Here is an 18,620-nt window from a genome sequence, read left to right on the forward strand (position 1 = left end):
GAAAGGCTGAAATTATACATCTTCCGCTATATCACTAATTGGACGGGCAGCAGTATCATTTGATACAGGTATGGACTGCAATTGTTTGGCAAAATTATTTCCAAATATAGTTTCTACAATGTTAATTACAGCTGGCAAAATAAGCTCTTCACAAATGGTGTGAGGCTTTTTTTTTTTAAATTATGTTTGCTTATCGTATGATTTTATTTTAATTCGAAAAATTCTCGATTGGGGTTTTTTAACGTACTCACTTTAATGCGTTTCCATATGTCTTATATCTTTATTAGGTTTCATGCTATTTGCTGCCAAACGTTTTGAGCAAATGACACAAAGGGGTCTTTCTTCATTTATTTCAGTTCTGGTAAAACAAAATTTAAGTACTCTAGAGAATATTTTCTTGATTTTATTTTCGGAACCACGATTTGTCTGTGCACTAGTTGATGCTTCACTATCGTTTAATGCTCACTTACGCCCACTTAAAAATCTTATCATTAACAAATCTATCAAATATGCAATTAACATGCAATTTACTACATACACATTCACCATAGATTCGATAGCGGTAGACGAATCGGCTCGACGGAACGGAATGCAGAATCTGGACAATGTCCCTTGCTGCTGTATCTATCTATTATTCGGGCGTGTTTATGGGTTTATTTTAATGTCTGGTATGATTTTAGTGGTTTTTTTAGTTTTATGGACGGATTTTGTATAGCGTTCCGTGTCCATTCATGTCCAGCGTTATCACACCCAATTCTGGGTCACAAAACAGGAGGCTAGGCTTTTAAAACCCGTGCTCCCGACGTAATTCCCCTTCAGTCCGTCCACTGAAGTCCTTTCGGTACTAACGCTTTATTGGCTAGCAGGAACACGCCACAAGGGAGCATTGGTTATTTGTAGGGAGCAATGCGCCCCCTTCTCCGGAGGAAGTCGCAATTGCTGATTTAATTTGATTTAATTGTAAGTTGTTTAGGAAAAGGTTAAGTAGAAGCTCTTCATCCACTTCTTTGTTGGCTACCCTTCAGGACGCATCTCTGCTGAGGTCTTTCCCGGACTCCCGTCCGGGACGTTTGGTAGCGTAGACGGTCTTCTATCTTCTTCATCTTCTTCTTCTTCTCGTTCCGATGACCTCTTCGTTCTTCTTTGGGAATCTTCTCGACTGAGACTAGTTTAATTGAACAAGGTGTAGCATTTATACACGTTTGCACCGACCATCCAGAATTTTCGAGACAAATCGGAATTCTTGCGAAGCCGCGAAAATGCCCGATATGGTGGACATAAGGCAGAGTGAAATAGAGAGGCATCTATTCTGGTTTTGTCAATGCAGTGGATCGGGGTTGCCAACTATTGATAAATTTATTTATTCTTTGTAATTTGTAAGGTTTATAGTTAAGATCGTAGTTAGCGTCAGAATATTTGGTATTATTGTACATATTTTTATTGTATGAGAGGGAACGCGATGAAGATTATGATTGAAAAATGGGTCGCAAATATTGAAAGGTTGAGAAACACTGATGTATGGTAATGCATCATCGTAGAATTATTTTAATCGACTTTCTTTTACATTCATAATCCAAGGATTTTATGTTGAAAATTATATCTTTACCTCATTTGTTTACTTAATTCCAGTAAAACAATTTTTGTAACCTCGATAGGTAAGCACGCCAATTAATTTAAATTTACTATAATTAGTCCGTCAATCCAATTCCTTAAATAACTTGGCCGAATTATCTCTATTGAATTCAGTGTATTTCTAAGAAACCTGTCTCATTTCATTCAGTTTGTTTTATTTCATCGAGTGGGTTGTACTTTTACCGACCACTCCATATCCTAACAATTTTCTGTAGAAGTCACTGCAGTGCGGTTTAATTCTGTAAACATCAATAAAAGAAATACAAGTTTGTGTTAAATGTTTCCTTCTCAATTTCCCTTAAATTTTCACTCTCTCCATTATTTACTTTTACTTGATATAATATTATTATTGTTTTATATATATTATTTAACTCGGATGGAAGTATTTTTCATGTTTGACTTGGGAAAATAATTGTGTATATATATATTTAATCTATATAATAAGTAACCATATGGTTCTGTCATTATACTAAAATAAAAAGTTATCTTTGTTTATGCGGACAATTCCGGGTTCGATTCCCGATCAGGTATGTCTTTAGCACTATATACAACTTTCATGTCATAGTCCTAGTCCTACTCATAAGCTTTTAATCAGGTGTTAGTGAAATACGATGCGCTTGTTATTAAATAAATACCTTTTTTATTATTTTATTCTGTTCTTTCTAAACCTGATTACAATATGAAGAATTCATTGGCGTGTATACACGATCATCCTACCACTCTTACTGTTATTTATGATAATTCGATCATAAATTCTTCTGAATAATGTTATTTCATTTCAATCGTTTTATCTGTTTAAAATTTGACATTAAAATGCATTTTTTTATTATAAATACCATCGCTTTTAACGCTCATTTTATTAATTCCTTTTCTTCATAGGTTCTTTAAAAATGTGCATTCTTTAGCGTATTAATATTCTTTTATGTAGTTCCGTATACGAACCATTACTTATCAAAAAAGTAACTTTGTAAGTGGTTTGGTTATTGATACACCATACGTTATGACGTAAATAATTTACATGATATTCTCTTTATTTAACATTTGCCTTTATTTCTGCACAAAAGATAAAGGTTTAATTTTAAATTATTTTGCCGACTTTTCGAAGATCAGTACGATATTCTTTCGGTGAAAAGGAATTTTCTTTTCCTTTTGAGGCATGAAGAGTGAATTAATATTTTGAGTGGCAGTATCTATCAAAATTTTGTACATTTATTTTGTTGGAAGGAAAAGATGAGAAATCTTCATAAAAATGAAAAAAATAACACAAGAAAATATCTAGAAATTAACGCTGGTACTTTTTGCAAGTTTTGCACCTGGAAATATTTCAAAATAGCAGGAAATATTGATATTAACAATAACCAAATTGTAGAAATTATCCAACACCCCGATAAAACCGTTTAAAATAATTATTTTATAAACATAATTACCTCCGGGTCAGTTAGATATTACTTCAGAGGTTGAGATGAATGATTAGTAACGTGTGTGAAAATTCCATGCCTGACCGGGACCTCCAGATGAAAGTCCGAGACGCTACCACTCGCGCCACGGTGGCTGGTTATAAATATAATCTAACTAAACTTAACTTACGGTCCCGTCGCTCGCTAAACTTGAATAATTAAATAATGTTTTGAGTATTAAAATAATAAATCAAGTAATTATTGCAATTTTATTATTTAAATAATCAAAACATTACTGTTAATTTCGAGGTTAGCGAGGGATATAGATAATGTTTAATCAACAGGTATAGAACAGCGTGTTTGCTTTTTGGGTTGTTTCTGCAGCGTAGTTATTGTTAATATCAATATTCCCTGTTATTTTGAGTTATTTCAAAGTGAAGAACTTGAACCCACTGGGTTGGTCTAGTGGTGGACGCGTCTTCCCAAATCAGCTGATTTGGAAGTCAAGAGTTCCAGCGTTCAAGTCCTAGTGGGGGCAGTTGCTTTTATACGGATTTGAATACTAGATCTTGGATGCCGGTGTTCTTTGGTGGTTGGGTTTCAATTAACCACACATCTCAGGAATGGTCGAACTGAGAATGTACAAGACTACACTTCATTTACACTCATACATATCATCCTCTTAAGTATTATCTTAACGGTAGTTACTGGAGGCTAAACAGGAAAAAGAAGGTGAAAAACTTAACTTTTCGGGGAGAAACGATTTTCATGCTTCCGTGAAGAAACTTTAATATCAGAATGACAAAGCTACTTATATTATAATCAGCTTTAAAACACAATTAACAAAGCAAACCAGAATGGAGGGAAACTACGTAAACAGACACTACTGAGCATAAACTAAGGCTCATTATATTTTGTAATTATTCTTTACTCTTAGTTTTTCAGTCAATTACCTGGTACATTACTCGAAAGGGATATTATATACCAAGGGAAATCAGGGTACATAAATTCATACTACTTTGAAATTAATTTTTCGTTAAAACAAATCTTTTCCCCCGTTATATTCAAAGCACAACTCTACAGCATTAACAAATGATTTTTTTTTTTTATTATATAAAACTGAACAAATAAAATTTAGCGTGTAATATCTGTGAATATAAGTGAAAACCATTTTGTAAATAAAAATACAAACCTTGTGTAAAAAATACAGTGTTTTATGAAAAAAATCAAAATGCAATAACGGTATAATGTAAAATATAAACTAGAATTTCCACCTCTTGTAGTAATGGTTTTTTTGATCCAGTCATCATAATGTGGGACATTTGTATACGCAGTAGGTCCCGAACCACATTCCCTTAAAGTATAAGATGCAACACCATATATTTCACCACCGCTTACAAATGGACTTCCAGAATCTCCGGGACAAGCAGATTTACCAGAAACTTCTCCCGCACAGAACGTCGTGACAGGATTATAAGGTTCAAAAATTTTCTCGCAAATATACGGATTACGTACTGTCTGATTTAGAGTTCTTAGTACATCCGGATATACGTCACCAAGTTTATCTATTGCTCCGAAGCCCATTATAGTACCATTTTGATCTTTTTCGATCGGTTTCGAAGCGTATGAAACAGATCGTACGTCATACCATTTCTTGAAATCTATAGACTGTTTAAGAAACAATAAAGCAATATCATTATCATGTGATGTGTTCTTAAAATCAGGATGTGTTATACATTTTTCTAAATAAATTTCTTTGGGGTTTTTGTCCTTTAAATTTATTATACCTGCTGCAATAAAAATTACACCGTGCTTGAATTCATATAGGAAACAACAATGTCCTGCCGTTAAAATAACATCTTTGTTTAATATACTTCCTCCACAAATATGGCGTTCATATCTATAATTCTTTAATTTCATAAGACTTTTTATAGAGACAAAATAAGGAAATTGGCCGGCTTTAGCGATATCACCTCCTATAATTCTCCTATAATTCTCATTATTATTTAACCACTCACCGATAACAGTGCATGTAAAACTAAGAAAAATGTACATAAATAGTAAAAGAATAAAGGTTACTGATAAAAATTTACGAAACATTCAAAATTACAAAATTTTGAAATAAATTTGTACTGTAAAAATGTAATAATTTCAAAATATAATCATCATATTAACACTGAAACTTAAAAATAGATAATAAATTTCTAACATATGATTACATCTATATGATAAACAAACATATTTCTTTTACTTTCGTTTAATAATTTACAAAATAAAATTTAAATATTATCCGATTTATATTAAAAAAAACTATTGAATTTTTTTGTAATTTGAACATGAATTAAAATGCTTTTTTTTATCCGTGATTGTCAGTAATGGTATTAATTTAAAAATAAAAATTTGACAAGATATACAGAAAAATATTATACAGAGTGATTCAAAGAAACGGGAAATTTAAAAAATTAAATAACGTTAATGAAAAATTTTTTTTAGAAAATGAATTTTATTTCATGTAATTGTACAAATGTTGCCATTTTAGGATACATATATTTTAGTTTATTTTTTAAAGATGACATCTTGCAGGTGACCTCCTCTTCTACGTAAACACTCACGAAGTCTCTTCGTTAAATTGTTCATGGTTTGACGTAACATCTCAACTGGAATTTCCGCAATTGCTTCTCGGATCTTTGCCTTCAGTTCTTCCGTCGTAGCAGGTCTACTGTGGAACACTTTGCTTTTAAGGTGACCCCACAAAAAGTAATCGCAAGCTGAGAGATCAGGCGATCTGGGAGGCCATCTAATGTCACCATTTCGTAAAATGACACGTTGTCCAAACAATCGGCGTAAAGCTGCCATCGATATTATTGTAGTATGTGACGTTGCTCCGTCTTGTTAAAACCAAGCTGTGTTAAGAATCAGTGGAAATCTCTTTTGTAGTTCCACAATAAAGGTTTCAATTACGGCTACGTAACGAGCCGACGTCACTGTAATCGCAAGACCGTTTGTTGTCATCCTCAAAAAAATAAGGGCCTATAACACCGTAAGATGACTTTCACTTTCTGGCAGTGCAACGGACGCTGGTGTAGCTGCGTAGGATTTTATTGTGCCCAGTATCTGAAATTTTGCTTGTTAACAAATCCACTGAGGTGGAAATGCGCTTCATCTGACATCCACAGTTCGTGAACAAACTCTTCGTTATCATTTATCTTCTGAAGCATTACATTACAGAATTGCGCTCGCACAACTGCATCGTTCGGTTTCAGTTCCTGGACGATCTGCAACTTGTATGGATGGTATTGCAAGTCCTTCACTAACATTCTTCGAACACTTGAACTATGCGATTGTAAAGATGCTGAGAGACGATGGATTGACCGATGTGGATTTCGTGTAACATCATCTTGTAAAGCTTGAACATTCTGTGGTGTACGGACGGTTCGCTCACGGCCTGGAGGTTTCTTTTTCATTGCCGAACCAGTTTCCTCAAAATGAGATATCAATGTTTTAATTGCATGTTCTGATGGAACACGGTCGTGCCGTCCCGGATTAAAATAACGGCGAAATTCTCTACGCGCTCCCTCCACACTGTCATTGTTTTTGTAAAACGCTTTGATAGCAAATGCATGTTGCGCACCACTCCTAGGATCCATGTCAACTAAATGGCAGGTTAGGTTAGACAGGCAGGCGCCACTATTCAAGTGGTACCAATCGCCCACGGCTACCAACACAACTTTCAAAATTTCCCGTTTCTTTGAATCATTCTGTATAATCAAACATTTTTTAAGAAAAATTATTTCAAAACGTTTTTACTCGTCTTTTTTCTATATAAAAAAATCTGATTTCCTTTTTTGAAGATCTTGTTTTAGTATTGATTTTTTTAAATTTCGTCACAACAATAATAGATGCAGTTTGTTTTTCAATCATAAAATGTAAAGTTAAAAAAATCAACGCAGCTCCCTTGTTTTTTCTGGGGGCATAAAATTTTATTTATTGGAGTAATTATTTACGTTACTATTTTGGCCCGATTTCTTGTAATTTTATTCAACAGAGATAAAAAAATTAAAATATTTTTAAAAAGATCCGTTGTTAGGGCAACGCTGAAATATAATCTTATATAACTGTATTTCTACTTTTTGGTCAACGAGTTTTCGAAAAACATTTTAGAGGCAATGTTTAATATTCTCCAACCCATAATTTCATTGTCTTAAAAAAACGCTGGAATTTTTAATAAATAAGTAATTACTTTATTCGTGTTTAATTTTTGTTTATCTGGTATTGAATGATCTTTGAGACAACAAATATTTTTTATATTTTATTTGATGAATGTTTAATATGGCATGGCGGTAATGGATTGTTGTGAAATTTTTATTTTTAATCTAAATAAATTTTTTTACAAGCTATTTTTACTTCATATTTATGTTAGAAGTAAAGAGAAGAGAGAATACATAAATAGAGAAAATTACATGTTACGTATTTGAAATTTGATATTCAAATATAACCTTTTTTTATTATGAATAATATCGCTTGTAACACTCATTATATTATTACTTTTTTATTTTCATAAATTCTTTAAAAATACATTTTTTTTTATAAAATTTTTGTCGTTTCATATCTCTTTCCATCCCCTTAGTTTTTTTTTTTACAGATTTACATAAATATTTGTTAAACATTCGGTTTTCATGTTAAGCTTTTTTTTTTTAATTTCAGAAGGTATTGACGTAAGTCAGAGTAATAAATTACAGTCTCCGTTTTGTTTAGATACCTCTTTAACTGTTTCTTAAGCCTCATCAATCGTAGTTTATCTTTACCTCTAAACCGATGGAGTTTTCTCGCACAGTTTCGGATGCAATATAAAATTTATGCCTTAAGCTCGAAAATTCTCTGTGTTGTTCATTTCTGCGCAGTGCAGGTGAGGAAGCGATTGATAGATTATACAAACTGGTGTGTAATATTTATGAAAAAGGGGAATTTCCGTCAGACTTCAAAAAAAGTGTTATAGTTATGATACCAAAGAAAGCAGGGGCAGATAAATGTGAAGAATATAGAACAATTAGTTTAACTAGTCATGCATCAAAAATCTTAACTAGAATTTTATACAGAAGAATTGAGAGGAGAGTGGAAGAAGTGTTAGGAGAAGACCAATTTGGTTTAAGGAAAAGTATAGGGACAAGGGAAGCAATTTTAGGCCTCAGATTAATAGTAGAAGGAAGATTAAAGAAAAACAAACCAACATACTTGGCGTTTATACACCTAGAAAAGGCATTCGATAATGTAGACTGGAATAAAACGTTCAGAATTTTAAAAAAATTAGGGTTCAAATACAGAGATAGAAGAACAATTGCTAACATGTACAGGAACCAAACAGCAACAGTAACAGTTGAAGAACATAAGAAAGAAGCCGTAATAAGAAAGGGAGTCCGACAAGGATGTTCCCTATCTCCGTTACTTTTTAATCTTTACATGGAACTAGCAGTTAATGATGTTAAAGAACAATTTAGATTCGGAGTAACAGTACAAGGTGAAAAGATAAAGATGCTACGATTTGCTGATGATATAGTAATTCTAGCCGAGAGTAAAAAGGATTTAGAAGAAACAATGAACGGCATAGATGAAGTCCTACGCAAGAACTATCGCATGAAAATAAACAAGAACAAAACAAAAGTAATGAAATGTAGTAGAAATAACAAAGATGGACCACTGAATGTGAAAATAGGAGGAGAAGAAATTATGGAGGAAGAAGAATTTTTTTATTTGGGAAGTAGAATTACTAATGATGGACGAAGCAGGAGCGATATAAAATGCCGAATAGCACAAGCTAAACGAGCCTTCAGTAAGAAATATAATTTGTTTACATCAAAAATTAATTTAAATGTCAGGAAAAGATTTTTGAAAGTGTATGTTTGGAGTGTCGCTTTATATGGAAGTGAAACTTGGACAATCGGAGTATCTGAGAAGAAAAGATTAGAAGCTTTTGAAATGTGGTGCTATAGGAGAATGTTAAAAATCAGATGGGTGGATAAAGTGACAAATGAAGAGGTATTGCGGCAAATAGATGAAGAAAGAAGCATTTGGAAAAATATAGTTAAAAGAAGAGACAGACTTATAGGCCACATACTAAGGCATCCTGGAATAGTCGCTTTAATATTGGAAGGACAGGTAGAAGGGAAAAATTGTGTAGGCAGGCCACGTTTGGAGTATGTAAAACAAATTGTTGGGGATGTAGGATGTAGAGGGTATACTGAAATGAAACGACTAGCACTAGATAGGGAATCTTGGAGAGCTGCATCAAACCAGTCAAATGACTGAACACAAAAAAAAAAGTTCATTTCTGCAAGTCCCGCAGTGTTAAGTCGTCCGATCCGGTTTTTTTTTTGTTCTGGTACTGTTCCTCCACACCTTTCGCTGAAGTAGACTACGATGTGGCTGTGATCTCCTTGATCGAATACGGAAAATATGTTTTATTCAATAAACTTTTTTTTTCCCCCCGGGGAGTGCGTAAGTACTCGTATAGTTAACATGCCCAACAATTGTAATATATTTTTTATGTGTATTACTTTAGAAATTGATCTTAAGGACATTTGAACTAATTTTTTTTTTTATTAGAAATACGGAAGGAAAAAAATTGCATAAAATCTGATTTATTGGAAGATAAATGAGCAGGCGATAATAGTATCAAAAACTTCTGTTTACTGAGGCGGTATTCTCTGTTTCGTTTTATTCGTTGTATCTGTTTAGGGTTGCTCGTATCAAAAATTGTTTAAAAATTAAACAAAACAAAATTGTACGCAGTGTTAATTCAGTTTTACAGATTTTTATTAGAGGAAATCAGTTTCTGTTTTTCTAAAAATTTGAACTTTTATTAATAATATGTTATTTTATCTCTGAATTTTCCAAAAAAAGAATACGTAACTGATGAGAATTTCCCATGTTTGCAGTTAAAAAAAAAGTAACGTGACAAGTGCTCTGGTTATTGATAATTAGTGAGAAATTGTTCATTTTCATGAGTCATATGTCATAATTAATTTTTTTTTAAATATTCTCTTTTTCAACATGATTTTAACATTTCTACAGGAGTTAGATAAATACGAGTTATTGTTGATGGGATGAGGGATGATTATATTGAATATTTGATGTATAAACTTCAAAAGACAATTTTTTCTTTATACTTTCAAGGCCAGCTTGATTTTAGGTTTTAAAAACTTGTGTACTCCGCATATTGGCTCTATATTAGGTGTATGGTGTATCTTCTAAAGAAATTCAAAGAATAGTAAAAAAATTTAACACACAAAAAAATTGTATTTAAAAAAATATAATACATTGCTTTTCCAGTATTTGTAAAAGTTTAATAAATTAATTTTCATTAAAACAAATTTCACTATTTATAACTTCAATTAGTTTTTATAAGAATACTTCGTATTTAATAATTCGATGTTTATATTTGTATTTTTTTTATTATATTTTTAAAATTAATTTAATTGTAAAGATGACATGTCATACATTATCTGGCAGTTTATTTAAAGTAAAAATCGTGTAGGTTTATTGGAATTCAAAACCCTTGGTTTTAAAACTAATATATTTATTAAATAATTACATATTTCCTGTAACATCAAAAATTTATCAGATTGGGTAATGATTACGATGCCCTAATTGAATAAATCTACCGCCTGTTCCATGAACCAGCCTGTTTTAGTTTAGTGGATGTCGACATCATTCGCGGCATGTATTAACGGCATGTATTAATTTCAGGAAAATATGAAGTCTCGCTCACTCTGTTCACCTCATTTTTTTTACGTGCATCAACCTCTACTTGGGTATTAGTATGAATAGATATTTGTATCACACCGATTTTACACGTTTTACATCCATTATTCATTATGTTGCATTTTTTCGATATAGTAGGGAAAGCACCTGAAAGATGGATAGCGTTGTAAACAATAACCTGACCAATGTATGAGCGAAACCGATGAAATTGAATATATTTAACATTTACATTAATTTATATTGCAATAAATTTTTTTTTGAATGCGTAAAATAAATATATCGTGGCCCTATAAATAACTGATACCTACAATTAGATTTCTTGTCTCTTTTAATATTATACAAGAGAATTAGAAAAAAATCCCTTTCGGCACTGCCGGAAGGTGTGGGTAGGTTTCACCGGTGCTAAGTAGGGACTAGTAGACGACGCTGAACATACAATCTTTGTATGCAGCGAGTGGCGAGAACGGGCCAGAGCGGGTATTCACCGGCTTAGGCCGGAGGGTTTCCTCACCTTTATTCTGGCTTCCGAGGCTAACTGGCGTAAGTTCGAGGTCTTCGTGGTCGACTTCCTGGGAAGGAGGCTAACGGGGGGAGGAGGTGTTGTGGCGACCGGAATGTCACTAGGCGGGTAAGCGGGTGTCTCCCCCTTAACGGACTGGGATGCCAATAAGGCTGAGAGGAGACGACGGGCACATTTGCATAGGGAAGGGTGGACAGCCCCATACGTGAGGGGTCGCACGCCTAGGTATGTGGTTTCCAATGATCGGATGTGGACTCCATGAGCTTATAGGATGGGAATAAGTTAAGACCGAGTCCCGGCCGCGGGGGGATGGGACTGAGGACGGCATAGCCGGACCTGGTCTCTCCTTTCTGCGGTTTGTGGCAGGCAGTGTTTATGACCGAGTCCCAGTCTCTGGCCGGCGGCCCGGGAACGGACATAGTAGGGCCCGGTTACCGTCCGTTGGGGATTAGAGGCAGGCATTTAAAAGATCTGTCCAGAGGGGGGCTGACCTACCGTGCCGGACTTAATGTTGGGGGGTGGGGAGGCCCACTTAGAGTATAAGGACACTCTCTCGGGCTGAGTTGTACTTAGCTGTAAATACGGCTCGAGGCAGTAGGGTTAAAAAAAAAAAGTAGGGAATAAAAAGATTTTCTTCCATCTTAAAGTTACGAAAAACTTAAAATTTACTCAATACGACAATGGTTGCATGTGAAAAGAAGTTTTACATCTTTAGCATACGATAAACCCGATCTTCCTACAATTCAAGCAACATTTTGGTCATCCCTTGCCGTCAGGGTTGTTCATATCAAAAATTGTTTCAGACGAACACTTTAGGTAATGTTTAGAGGACTAACTACCACTTTAAACCAAATCGATTCGATACTGTGCCTATTAAGCGAAGTATGATTTTTCTTATCTTTGAAACCCAATTTTTTCCACCCCCTGGCCAATGGTTGGTGATAACAAAAAACTTTACTTACATAAGTGTTAGGCCCTCATCCAAAGAATAGTAGGAAATTTAAAACAAATTCGATATTTTACTTAATAAAAAAGTTATAGTGATATTTTGTTTTTTTCGAAAAAGCCCCTCCACCCTCATGGTCCGATTTTTGCCGTTAACCAACGGCAAAATCGTGAGATTTTGGGACGAATTATTTTGAAGGCACAATTTGAAAGTTTTTGGTTATTGGCAAAATTTCGGTAGTTATCTTGCCCACAAGAAAATGAAATATATATAACTTATATATAATATATATAACTTTTGAGCTGACTGGTTTTGGGGTCTGGGGAATATGAACGCGAAGATATGTCGAAATTTTAAGTCAATTTTTAAGTCAAACCATGGTATCCATTACAATAGGTAGCTTTCTTATGAAATTTACCTAATATTAAAATAATCTACGATTAGATTTATATTAGTATACGATTATATACGATTTAAATATTAGTATTGTGAATTGTTACTTCCTTTTAATTCAAACTGAATTTCTCTAGGTGAAATTGGCCCAGCTGAAAAATATGTGAATTCTTATCAATTATTTAAGATTGTTGTGTAATGTTTGAAGTATTATAGATTTTCTTTTTTAATTTAAATACAGTATATTGTTTTCCATTACGTTGGTACAATAATAATAATATATTATTGTTATTATTACGGTTTAAATTTTCCGACATCCTGACTTGTATCACTTATGAAAATTACTTATTTTAAAGAATAATGAATCGTTCGTTGTCTTCTTCACAGTTTGGATATCAGAATACCAATCCCACTGTAACGTTCCTAATATTCAGCCCTATAAATCACACCACGCAGATCATTATAGGGATTTGGCGGTAAATAGGGAAGAGCATTACTCTCAGAGAAAACGTGTGTTTTTTTGGCTTTTTATAGCTTATGTATTATATGCCAGTTTTACCAAAAGACAGATATTGCAAAGCAAAAAATTCATGTATCCCTTTCTGATGTGAAATAATGCATTATATATAGTTTCTCTAAAGGAAAGAATTTCAGTACATGTTTTACTAGTGAAAATAAAGGAAAATAATTTTCGCCACGTTTTCGTGTTATAACTGGCGAAACATTTTGGCATGATTTCTGCTAAAAGAGTAAAGGAAACCATTCTTGGAACTTAAAAGAGTAAATTTCATATGGACGTTGTCCTGAAAAGTATAATAAAACGCATTGCTTCTACAACTGTATGTTTAATAATTTTTGGGAAACTTTTTGTGAAGTATAAAAAATTAGTGTCGTATTCACTTTTTTTTTATATTTGATGTGTAAACAAACAAAACCCTGTAAACAAATAACGTTTTACCACAAAATTTGTAGAGAATGTAATTGTTAACGTTAACTGAACATGCAAATTTAACAAAGAAATTAAATTTTTTTACACTCTGCCCAAATTCACTCGATTTAGTTTCTAATTTATTTTACAGACTTACGAAAAAAGTACGATGTTACTTTCGATGAAAATTAATTTTCTTCACGTTTTGAGGAATGTTTAGTGAATTAATTTTTTTTAAGGTTGTATAATTTTTAACAATTTTCAAAGTAGATTTTAATTTTAGTTATTTTTTCTTATATTTATTCTGTTTAAATTAAAATATGAGAAATCGTAGTAAACATAAGAAAAATAACATCAGAAAATATCTACGTTTCCTCAAATAAACTTCAAATATCACAATGGCGGGAAAAAAATGAGAGTTTATATATAAAAAGAAATCAGGGTATGTAAACAAAGACTTAAAACTAACAAAACTCATTTAATACTTGATAAAAAAATTATAAAACAATTTTTTTTATATCTATTAAGGTATCAGTTTATTGCAAAAAAATAAATAAATAAATATAAATAAAATAACGGAGGAAGTTGCGTACATATCTGTCAAATGTAGATTATATAATTTACATTCCAAATCACTGTCTCATACTTTTAAGTACACCCTCTTCCTTTTATGCAATTCATAAGAAAAATAAACCGTTTCTGTTTGATAATGCCTAAGAATATAAGTGAAAAGCATTTTGTAAATAAAATTTCAGTTGTATATAACGTCTATATATCTTGATGGATAAGGTCGGGATTTTATTGTTCCGTATATTTGCTGTTATTGCGTTTTTTCTTTACAATCTTGTAGTTTTTTCGTTTTGTTGTTCGTTTTCGTTCCTTTTTTTTTAATTTTTGTGTTTCGTTACAGTTTGTTTTGTTTACGTTAACCTGTATTTTTGGTTGCGCGTTAATTTATTCGTTTTTCGTATTTTTTAGTTACGTCTAGTTTTGTTATAGGTAATTATTTAGTTGAGATGCCTCACCCCGAAATCACAAAAAAAACATATCAAATCGTTGTAAAATCTTTTAAAATGTATTTTATGATTGAAATGAAATTTCTGAGAAGTAGATATTTGAATATTGATTCACTCTATAATGCAGATTTTCACCTCCGGGCAATGTAGAATTGTTTCTTATTCACTATAGTACTTTATTATTTTTAACTTTATTTTTAACTTCATTACATTACATTGTTGTCTGCTATTCTCACACGGCGTCTGAATTTTCTTTATGGAATTTACAGTGTTCAGTAAGTAAATAGAGTGAACTACCAACGGATGAAAAAAATCTGCTGAACCTGAAATGTGTAAAAATTGTGAATTTACATTTATTATACTTATTGAATTCTCTCAGTCGGTTGATAATGTGATATAATTTTTTTTACAATCATGGCATTTTTCCGAAATATAGACAATCTGCATCGTGTAATAACGAAATGAAGCTGAATGAAAATCGACACATTTTCCGTTGTAGAAAACGTCTTCGTGTATTTAACAAACATAGAAATATGAAAGTAAACAGTGTAATGTAGCCATTTCTCAATACGCCGATACATGGTTAGCCACAGCTAGGTTATGTAAATTTTTATTAATTTTCTATTTTCAGTCATCCAAAATACATCATTAAATGAACAAATATTAATTTTGAATGAATTTTATATGTTTTTTTGTGTTTGGGGTGAGGCACCTCAACTAAATAATTACCTTGTTATACTACATTAACGTTTACGGTATATACTTTCTGTTTTGTCGTTTGGGTTAAATAACCTATTTTACATTTTTATTTTGCGTTTGACGTACGGTTACAAAGGTCATTTTAGTTGCATAGCAATCGTCGTATCTTTTTGTTTGTATCGACATTTTGGTTTTTTCTTATTTTGGAAATATAATAAATACAAACAAACAGTTTTCTAAATTCTTATAAGATTTGAAATATATTTACGTAGTAAAGTGTTTTATGATAAAAATCAAAATGTAATACCGGTGTAGTATAAAATATAAACCCGATTTTCCACTTTTCGTAGCAATGGTATTTTTAATCCAGTCATTATAAAATGCGATATTTATATATGCAGTAGGTCCTGTACCACATTTACTGAAACCGTAAACTGCAACACCATATATTATATCACTGCATACAAATGGACTTCCAGAATCTCCGACACAACCAGATTTACCAGAGTCTTCTCCCGCACAGAACATCGCTTCAATATTATAAGTTTGATGAATATTAAATGCCGACTCGCAAACCTGCTGCGTGTCTACTGTCTGCATCACAGTTTTGAGTTCAGTCGGATATGTCTCAGAGGATTCATCTATTGCTCCAAAGCCCATTATAGAACATTTCTGGCCTACTTTAATCGGATCCGTAGAATATAAAGCCGGTTGTATGTTAGGCCAACTATAGAAGTCTATAGCATTTTTCAGAAATATTAAAGCAATATCATTTTCACGTGTACTGTTTTTATAATTCGGATGTATTTCACATTCTTTTGCAGCAATTCTCAATATACGTTCGTCATTTAAATTTATTGTACCTCCTACAATAACTATATTACTACCGTAGAAAATTGTTACGAAACAACACTGTCCTGCAGTCAAAATTGCATATTTGCTTAGAATACCTCCTCCACAAAAATGACTGTAACCTACATCATATTCTGTTATGACTAATCTTTGTATAGAGACGAAGTAAGGAAATTCACCATATTCAGCAGTCTTACCTCCCACAATTCTAGTTTTTTTACTGACACCATTATTTAACCACTCACCACCAATACGTATAAAACAAACAAAAATATACATAAATAACAAAAAAATAAACTTTGCTGATAATAGATTATGAAACATAATATGAACAATATTTTAAGAAATTTTTACTGTAAAAATTTAATAATTTCAATATATAATGATCACATCTATATTTATAACAATAAATTTGTGACATATGATTACATCTATTTGATTAAACATTTATTTCTTTTACTTTCGTAAAATTATTTGCAAAATAAAAAGGTAATATTTTTCGATTTATATAAAAAAATATTGATGAATTTTTTTTAAATTTCTATTTTGAATTAAATTTGTTTTTTGTTTTTTAATATTTTTGTACATGGTTGTCAGTAATGATATTAATTTAAAAATAAAAATTTTTGACAACGAGCAACAGAACAAAATTATTTAAAATTTGATTTTTCGTTGTGAAAGCTAAATTTTTTAATTAAAAATGATTTGTTGTTTCGTTTTCAGTATTGATTATTAAATTTCGTTTCATCATTAATAGATGCAGTTGGATTTTTAATCTTGAAATTTTAAGTTTAAAAAAATGATATTTTAAGTATAGGTTCCACTCACCTCCCTGTTTTTTTCTGGGGGTTAAAGATTTATTGGTACTCCAATAAATCTTATTTTTAAAATAAAAATTTTAAGATAGTACGTTACCACGTACTATCTTAAAATTTTTATTTTTAATCTAAATAAATATTTTTATCACCTTTTGTTTAATTTTTGTTTACACGTTATTTTTTACTTCATTTTTATGTTAGAAATAAAAAGAAGTTTGGTTTTCTTGAATAGATTACGCCAAATAAAAATAAATTAGACTCATCATACTGTTATGATTTGGTTTGCTGTACGGTTTCGTGAAATAAATTTTGCATTCTCTTTAACGTGCTTAAACGTTATAATAATGTTCATATAACACAGACTTTCAATTATAAGTGAATGGACAGTTTATACCGTATACTTTTTTCACCGCATACTAAATATGTAGCATAACTAATAATCAGCTGGAACTACCATAACAAATAATCAGCTACGACTGAAGGAATTATAAATGAAATAATAATAAAGTTTTGTTTACAATAAGCTGCGGTAGATTAGAGGAAGTTATTCTTTGTCAGTTATATTTAAAGGACATAATATAACAGTTTTTTTTTTTATTTCCTTGTAAGAAGTAAAGGAATTATTGTGATCGCGAAAAATTTCCTTCTTCAGATTTCAACGGAAATATCCATTTTGACCATCTGAATATCCGTTCTGACTAGTTTCGGCGCGACGTCTGTACGTACCTATGTATTCGCATAACTCAAAAACAATTAGCCGTAGGATATTGAAATGATTTAGAACTGTTGTAACATCTAGTTGTGCACCTTCCCTTTTGATTGCAAACAACTAGATCAAAAGGTCAAAAAAGCTCAAAATGGACTTTTTCTTTATAGCAGTACTATGCTCTCACTGAAGCTTTTCAACGATGTATCTATCAAAAATGTTATTTATTTTTATTCGTTCCAGAGTTATAGCCATATAAAATTTTAATTAAAGAAATATTTGGATCTCACAAGGGAAAGGTAAATCGGTTCGAATCCCACTTAATCTACTTTTTCTTAATTTAAATATATTGATTTATTAATAAATTATTAACCTCTGATTGTAAAAAAAAAAAATACAGTAAATAATATTTCAATAATAACAATAAAAACAAAACAAAAAATTGAAAAATATCAGAAGTTGTTAATGAAATAAAATGTTATGTACTTTTAATTTAAAAAAAAGTGTATTGTAATTTAATAGGTGTACAAGGAAGTCCGCGTCAGATTTTATTTTTCTTATGATCTGGTCATACTGCCGCTTGGTAACTTCCGTTTGTTTTAAACATCGTCATATTGTGCATTGTTTATCACTGCGGTGAATATGTAAGCTAGCACTTAGAATTGATGTTATGATATCACCAAAATGTAGATATTATATAAATATTTTTTATTTGTTTTTATAATAGAACGATGGATCATATAAAAGGGACAAAATCAAGAACTATTACCGAGCGTGAGATTAGGTTCTCTGGCATGTAGATACATTTATTTTTTATTGCACCTTGATAAAAGTAAGTAAAAAAAAAAGAGTAGAGAAACTACATACAGAGCCTAATAATGAGCTAAGTTTCCAGCTAGTTTTCTTTTATTTTCTCGTGAAAATACTCCCATATATCCGGATGATATCATTATCT

General features: G+C 31.7%; 3 protein-coding genes across 3 annotated transcripts in view; 1 reads left to right on the forward strand and 2 right to left on the reverse strand.

Annotated features, from left to right (window-relative positions):
• Positions 1-18,620, forward strand: part of LOC142330863 (uncharacterized) — a 478,952-nt gene that overhangs the window by 381,707 nt on the left and 78,625 nt on the right. The gene's annotated exons all lie outside the window — the stretch shown is intronic.
• LOC142330860 (serine protease 1-like) lies at positions 13-10,734 on the reverse strand. The gene is made up of 3 exons (XM_075376325.1): positions 10,688-10,734; positions 4,271-5,067; positions 13-113 (listed from the first exon to the last, which is right to left on the reverse strand). Exons 1-3 carry the CDS (start codon positions 10,732-10,734, stop codon positions 13-15), a joined length of 945 nt encoding a protein of 314 aa, XP_075232440.1.
• On the reverse strand, positions 12,734-16,420 carry LOC142330861 (serine protease 1-like). The gene is made up of 2 exons (XM_075376326.1): positions 15,619-16,420; positions 12,734-12,798 (listed from the first exon to the last, which is right to left on the reverse strand). The coding sequence occupies exons 1-2, from the start codon at positions 16,418-16,420 to the stop codon at positions 12,734-12,736; spliced, it is 867 nt and encodes a 288-aa protein (XP_075232441.1).

The sequence above is a fragment of the Lycorma delicatula genome, chromosome 10, assembly GCF_047948215.1.
Source record: "Lycorma delicatula isolate Av1 chromosome 10, ASM4794821v1, whole genome shotgun sequence".
Lineage (NCBI taxonomy): Eukaryota > Metazoa > Arthropoda > Insecta > Hemiptera > Fulgoridae > Lycorma > Lycorma delicatula.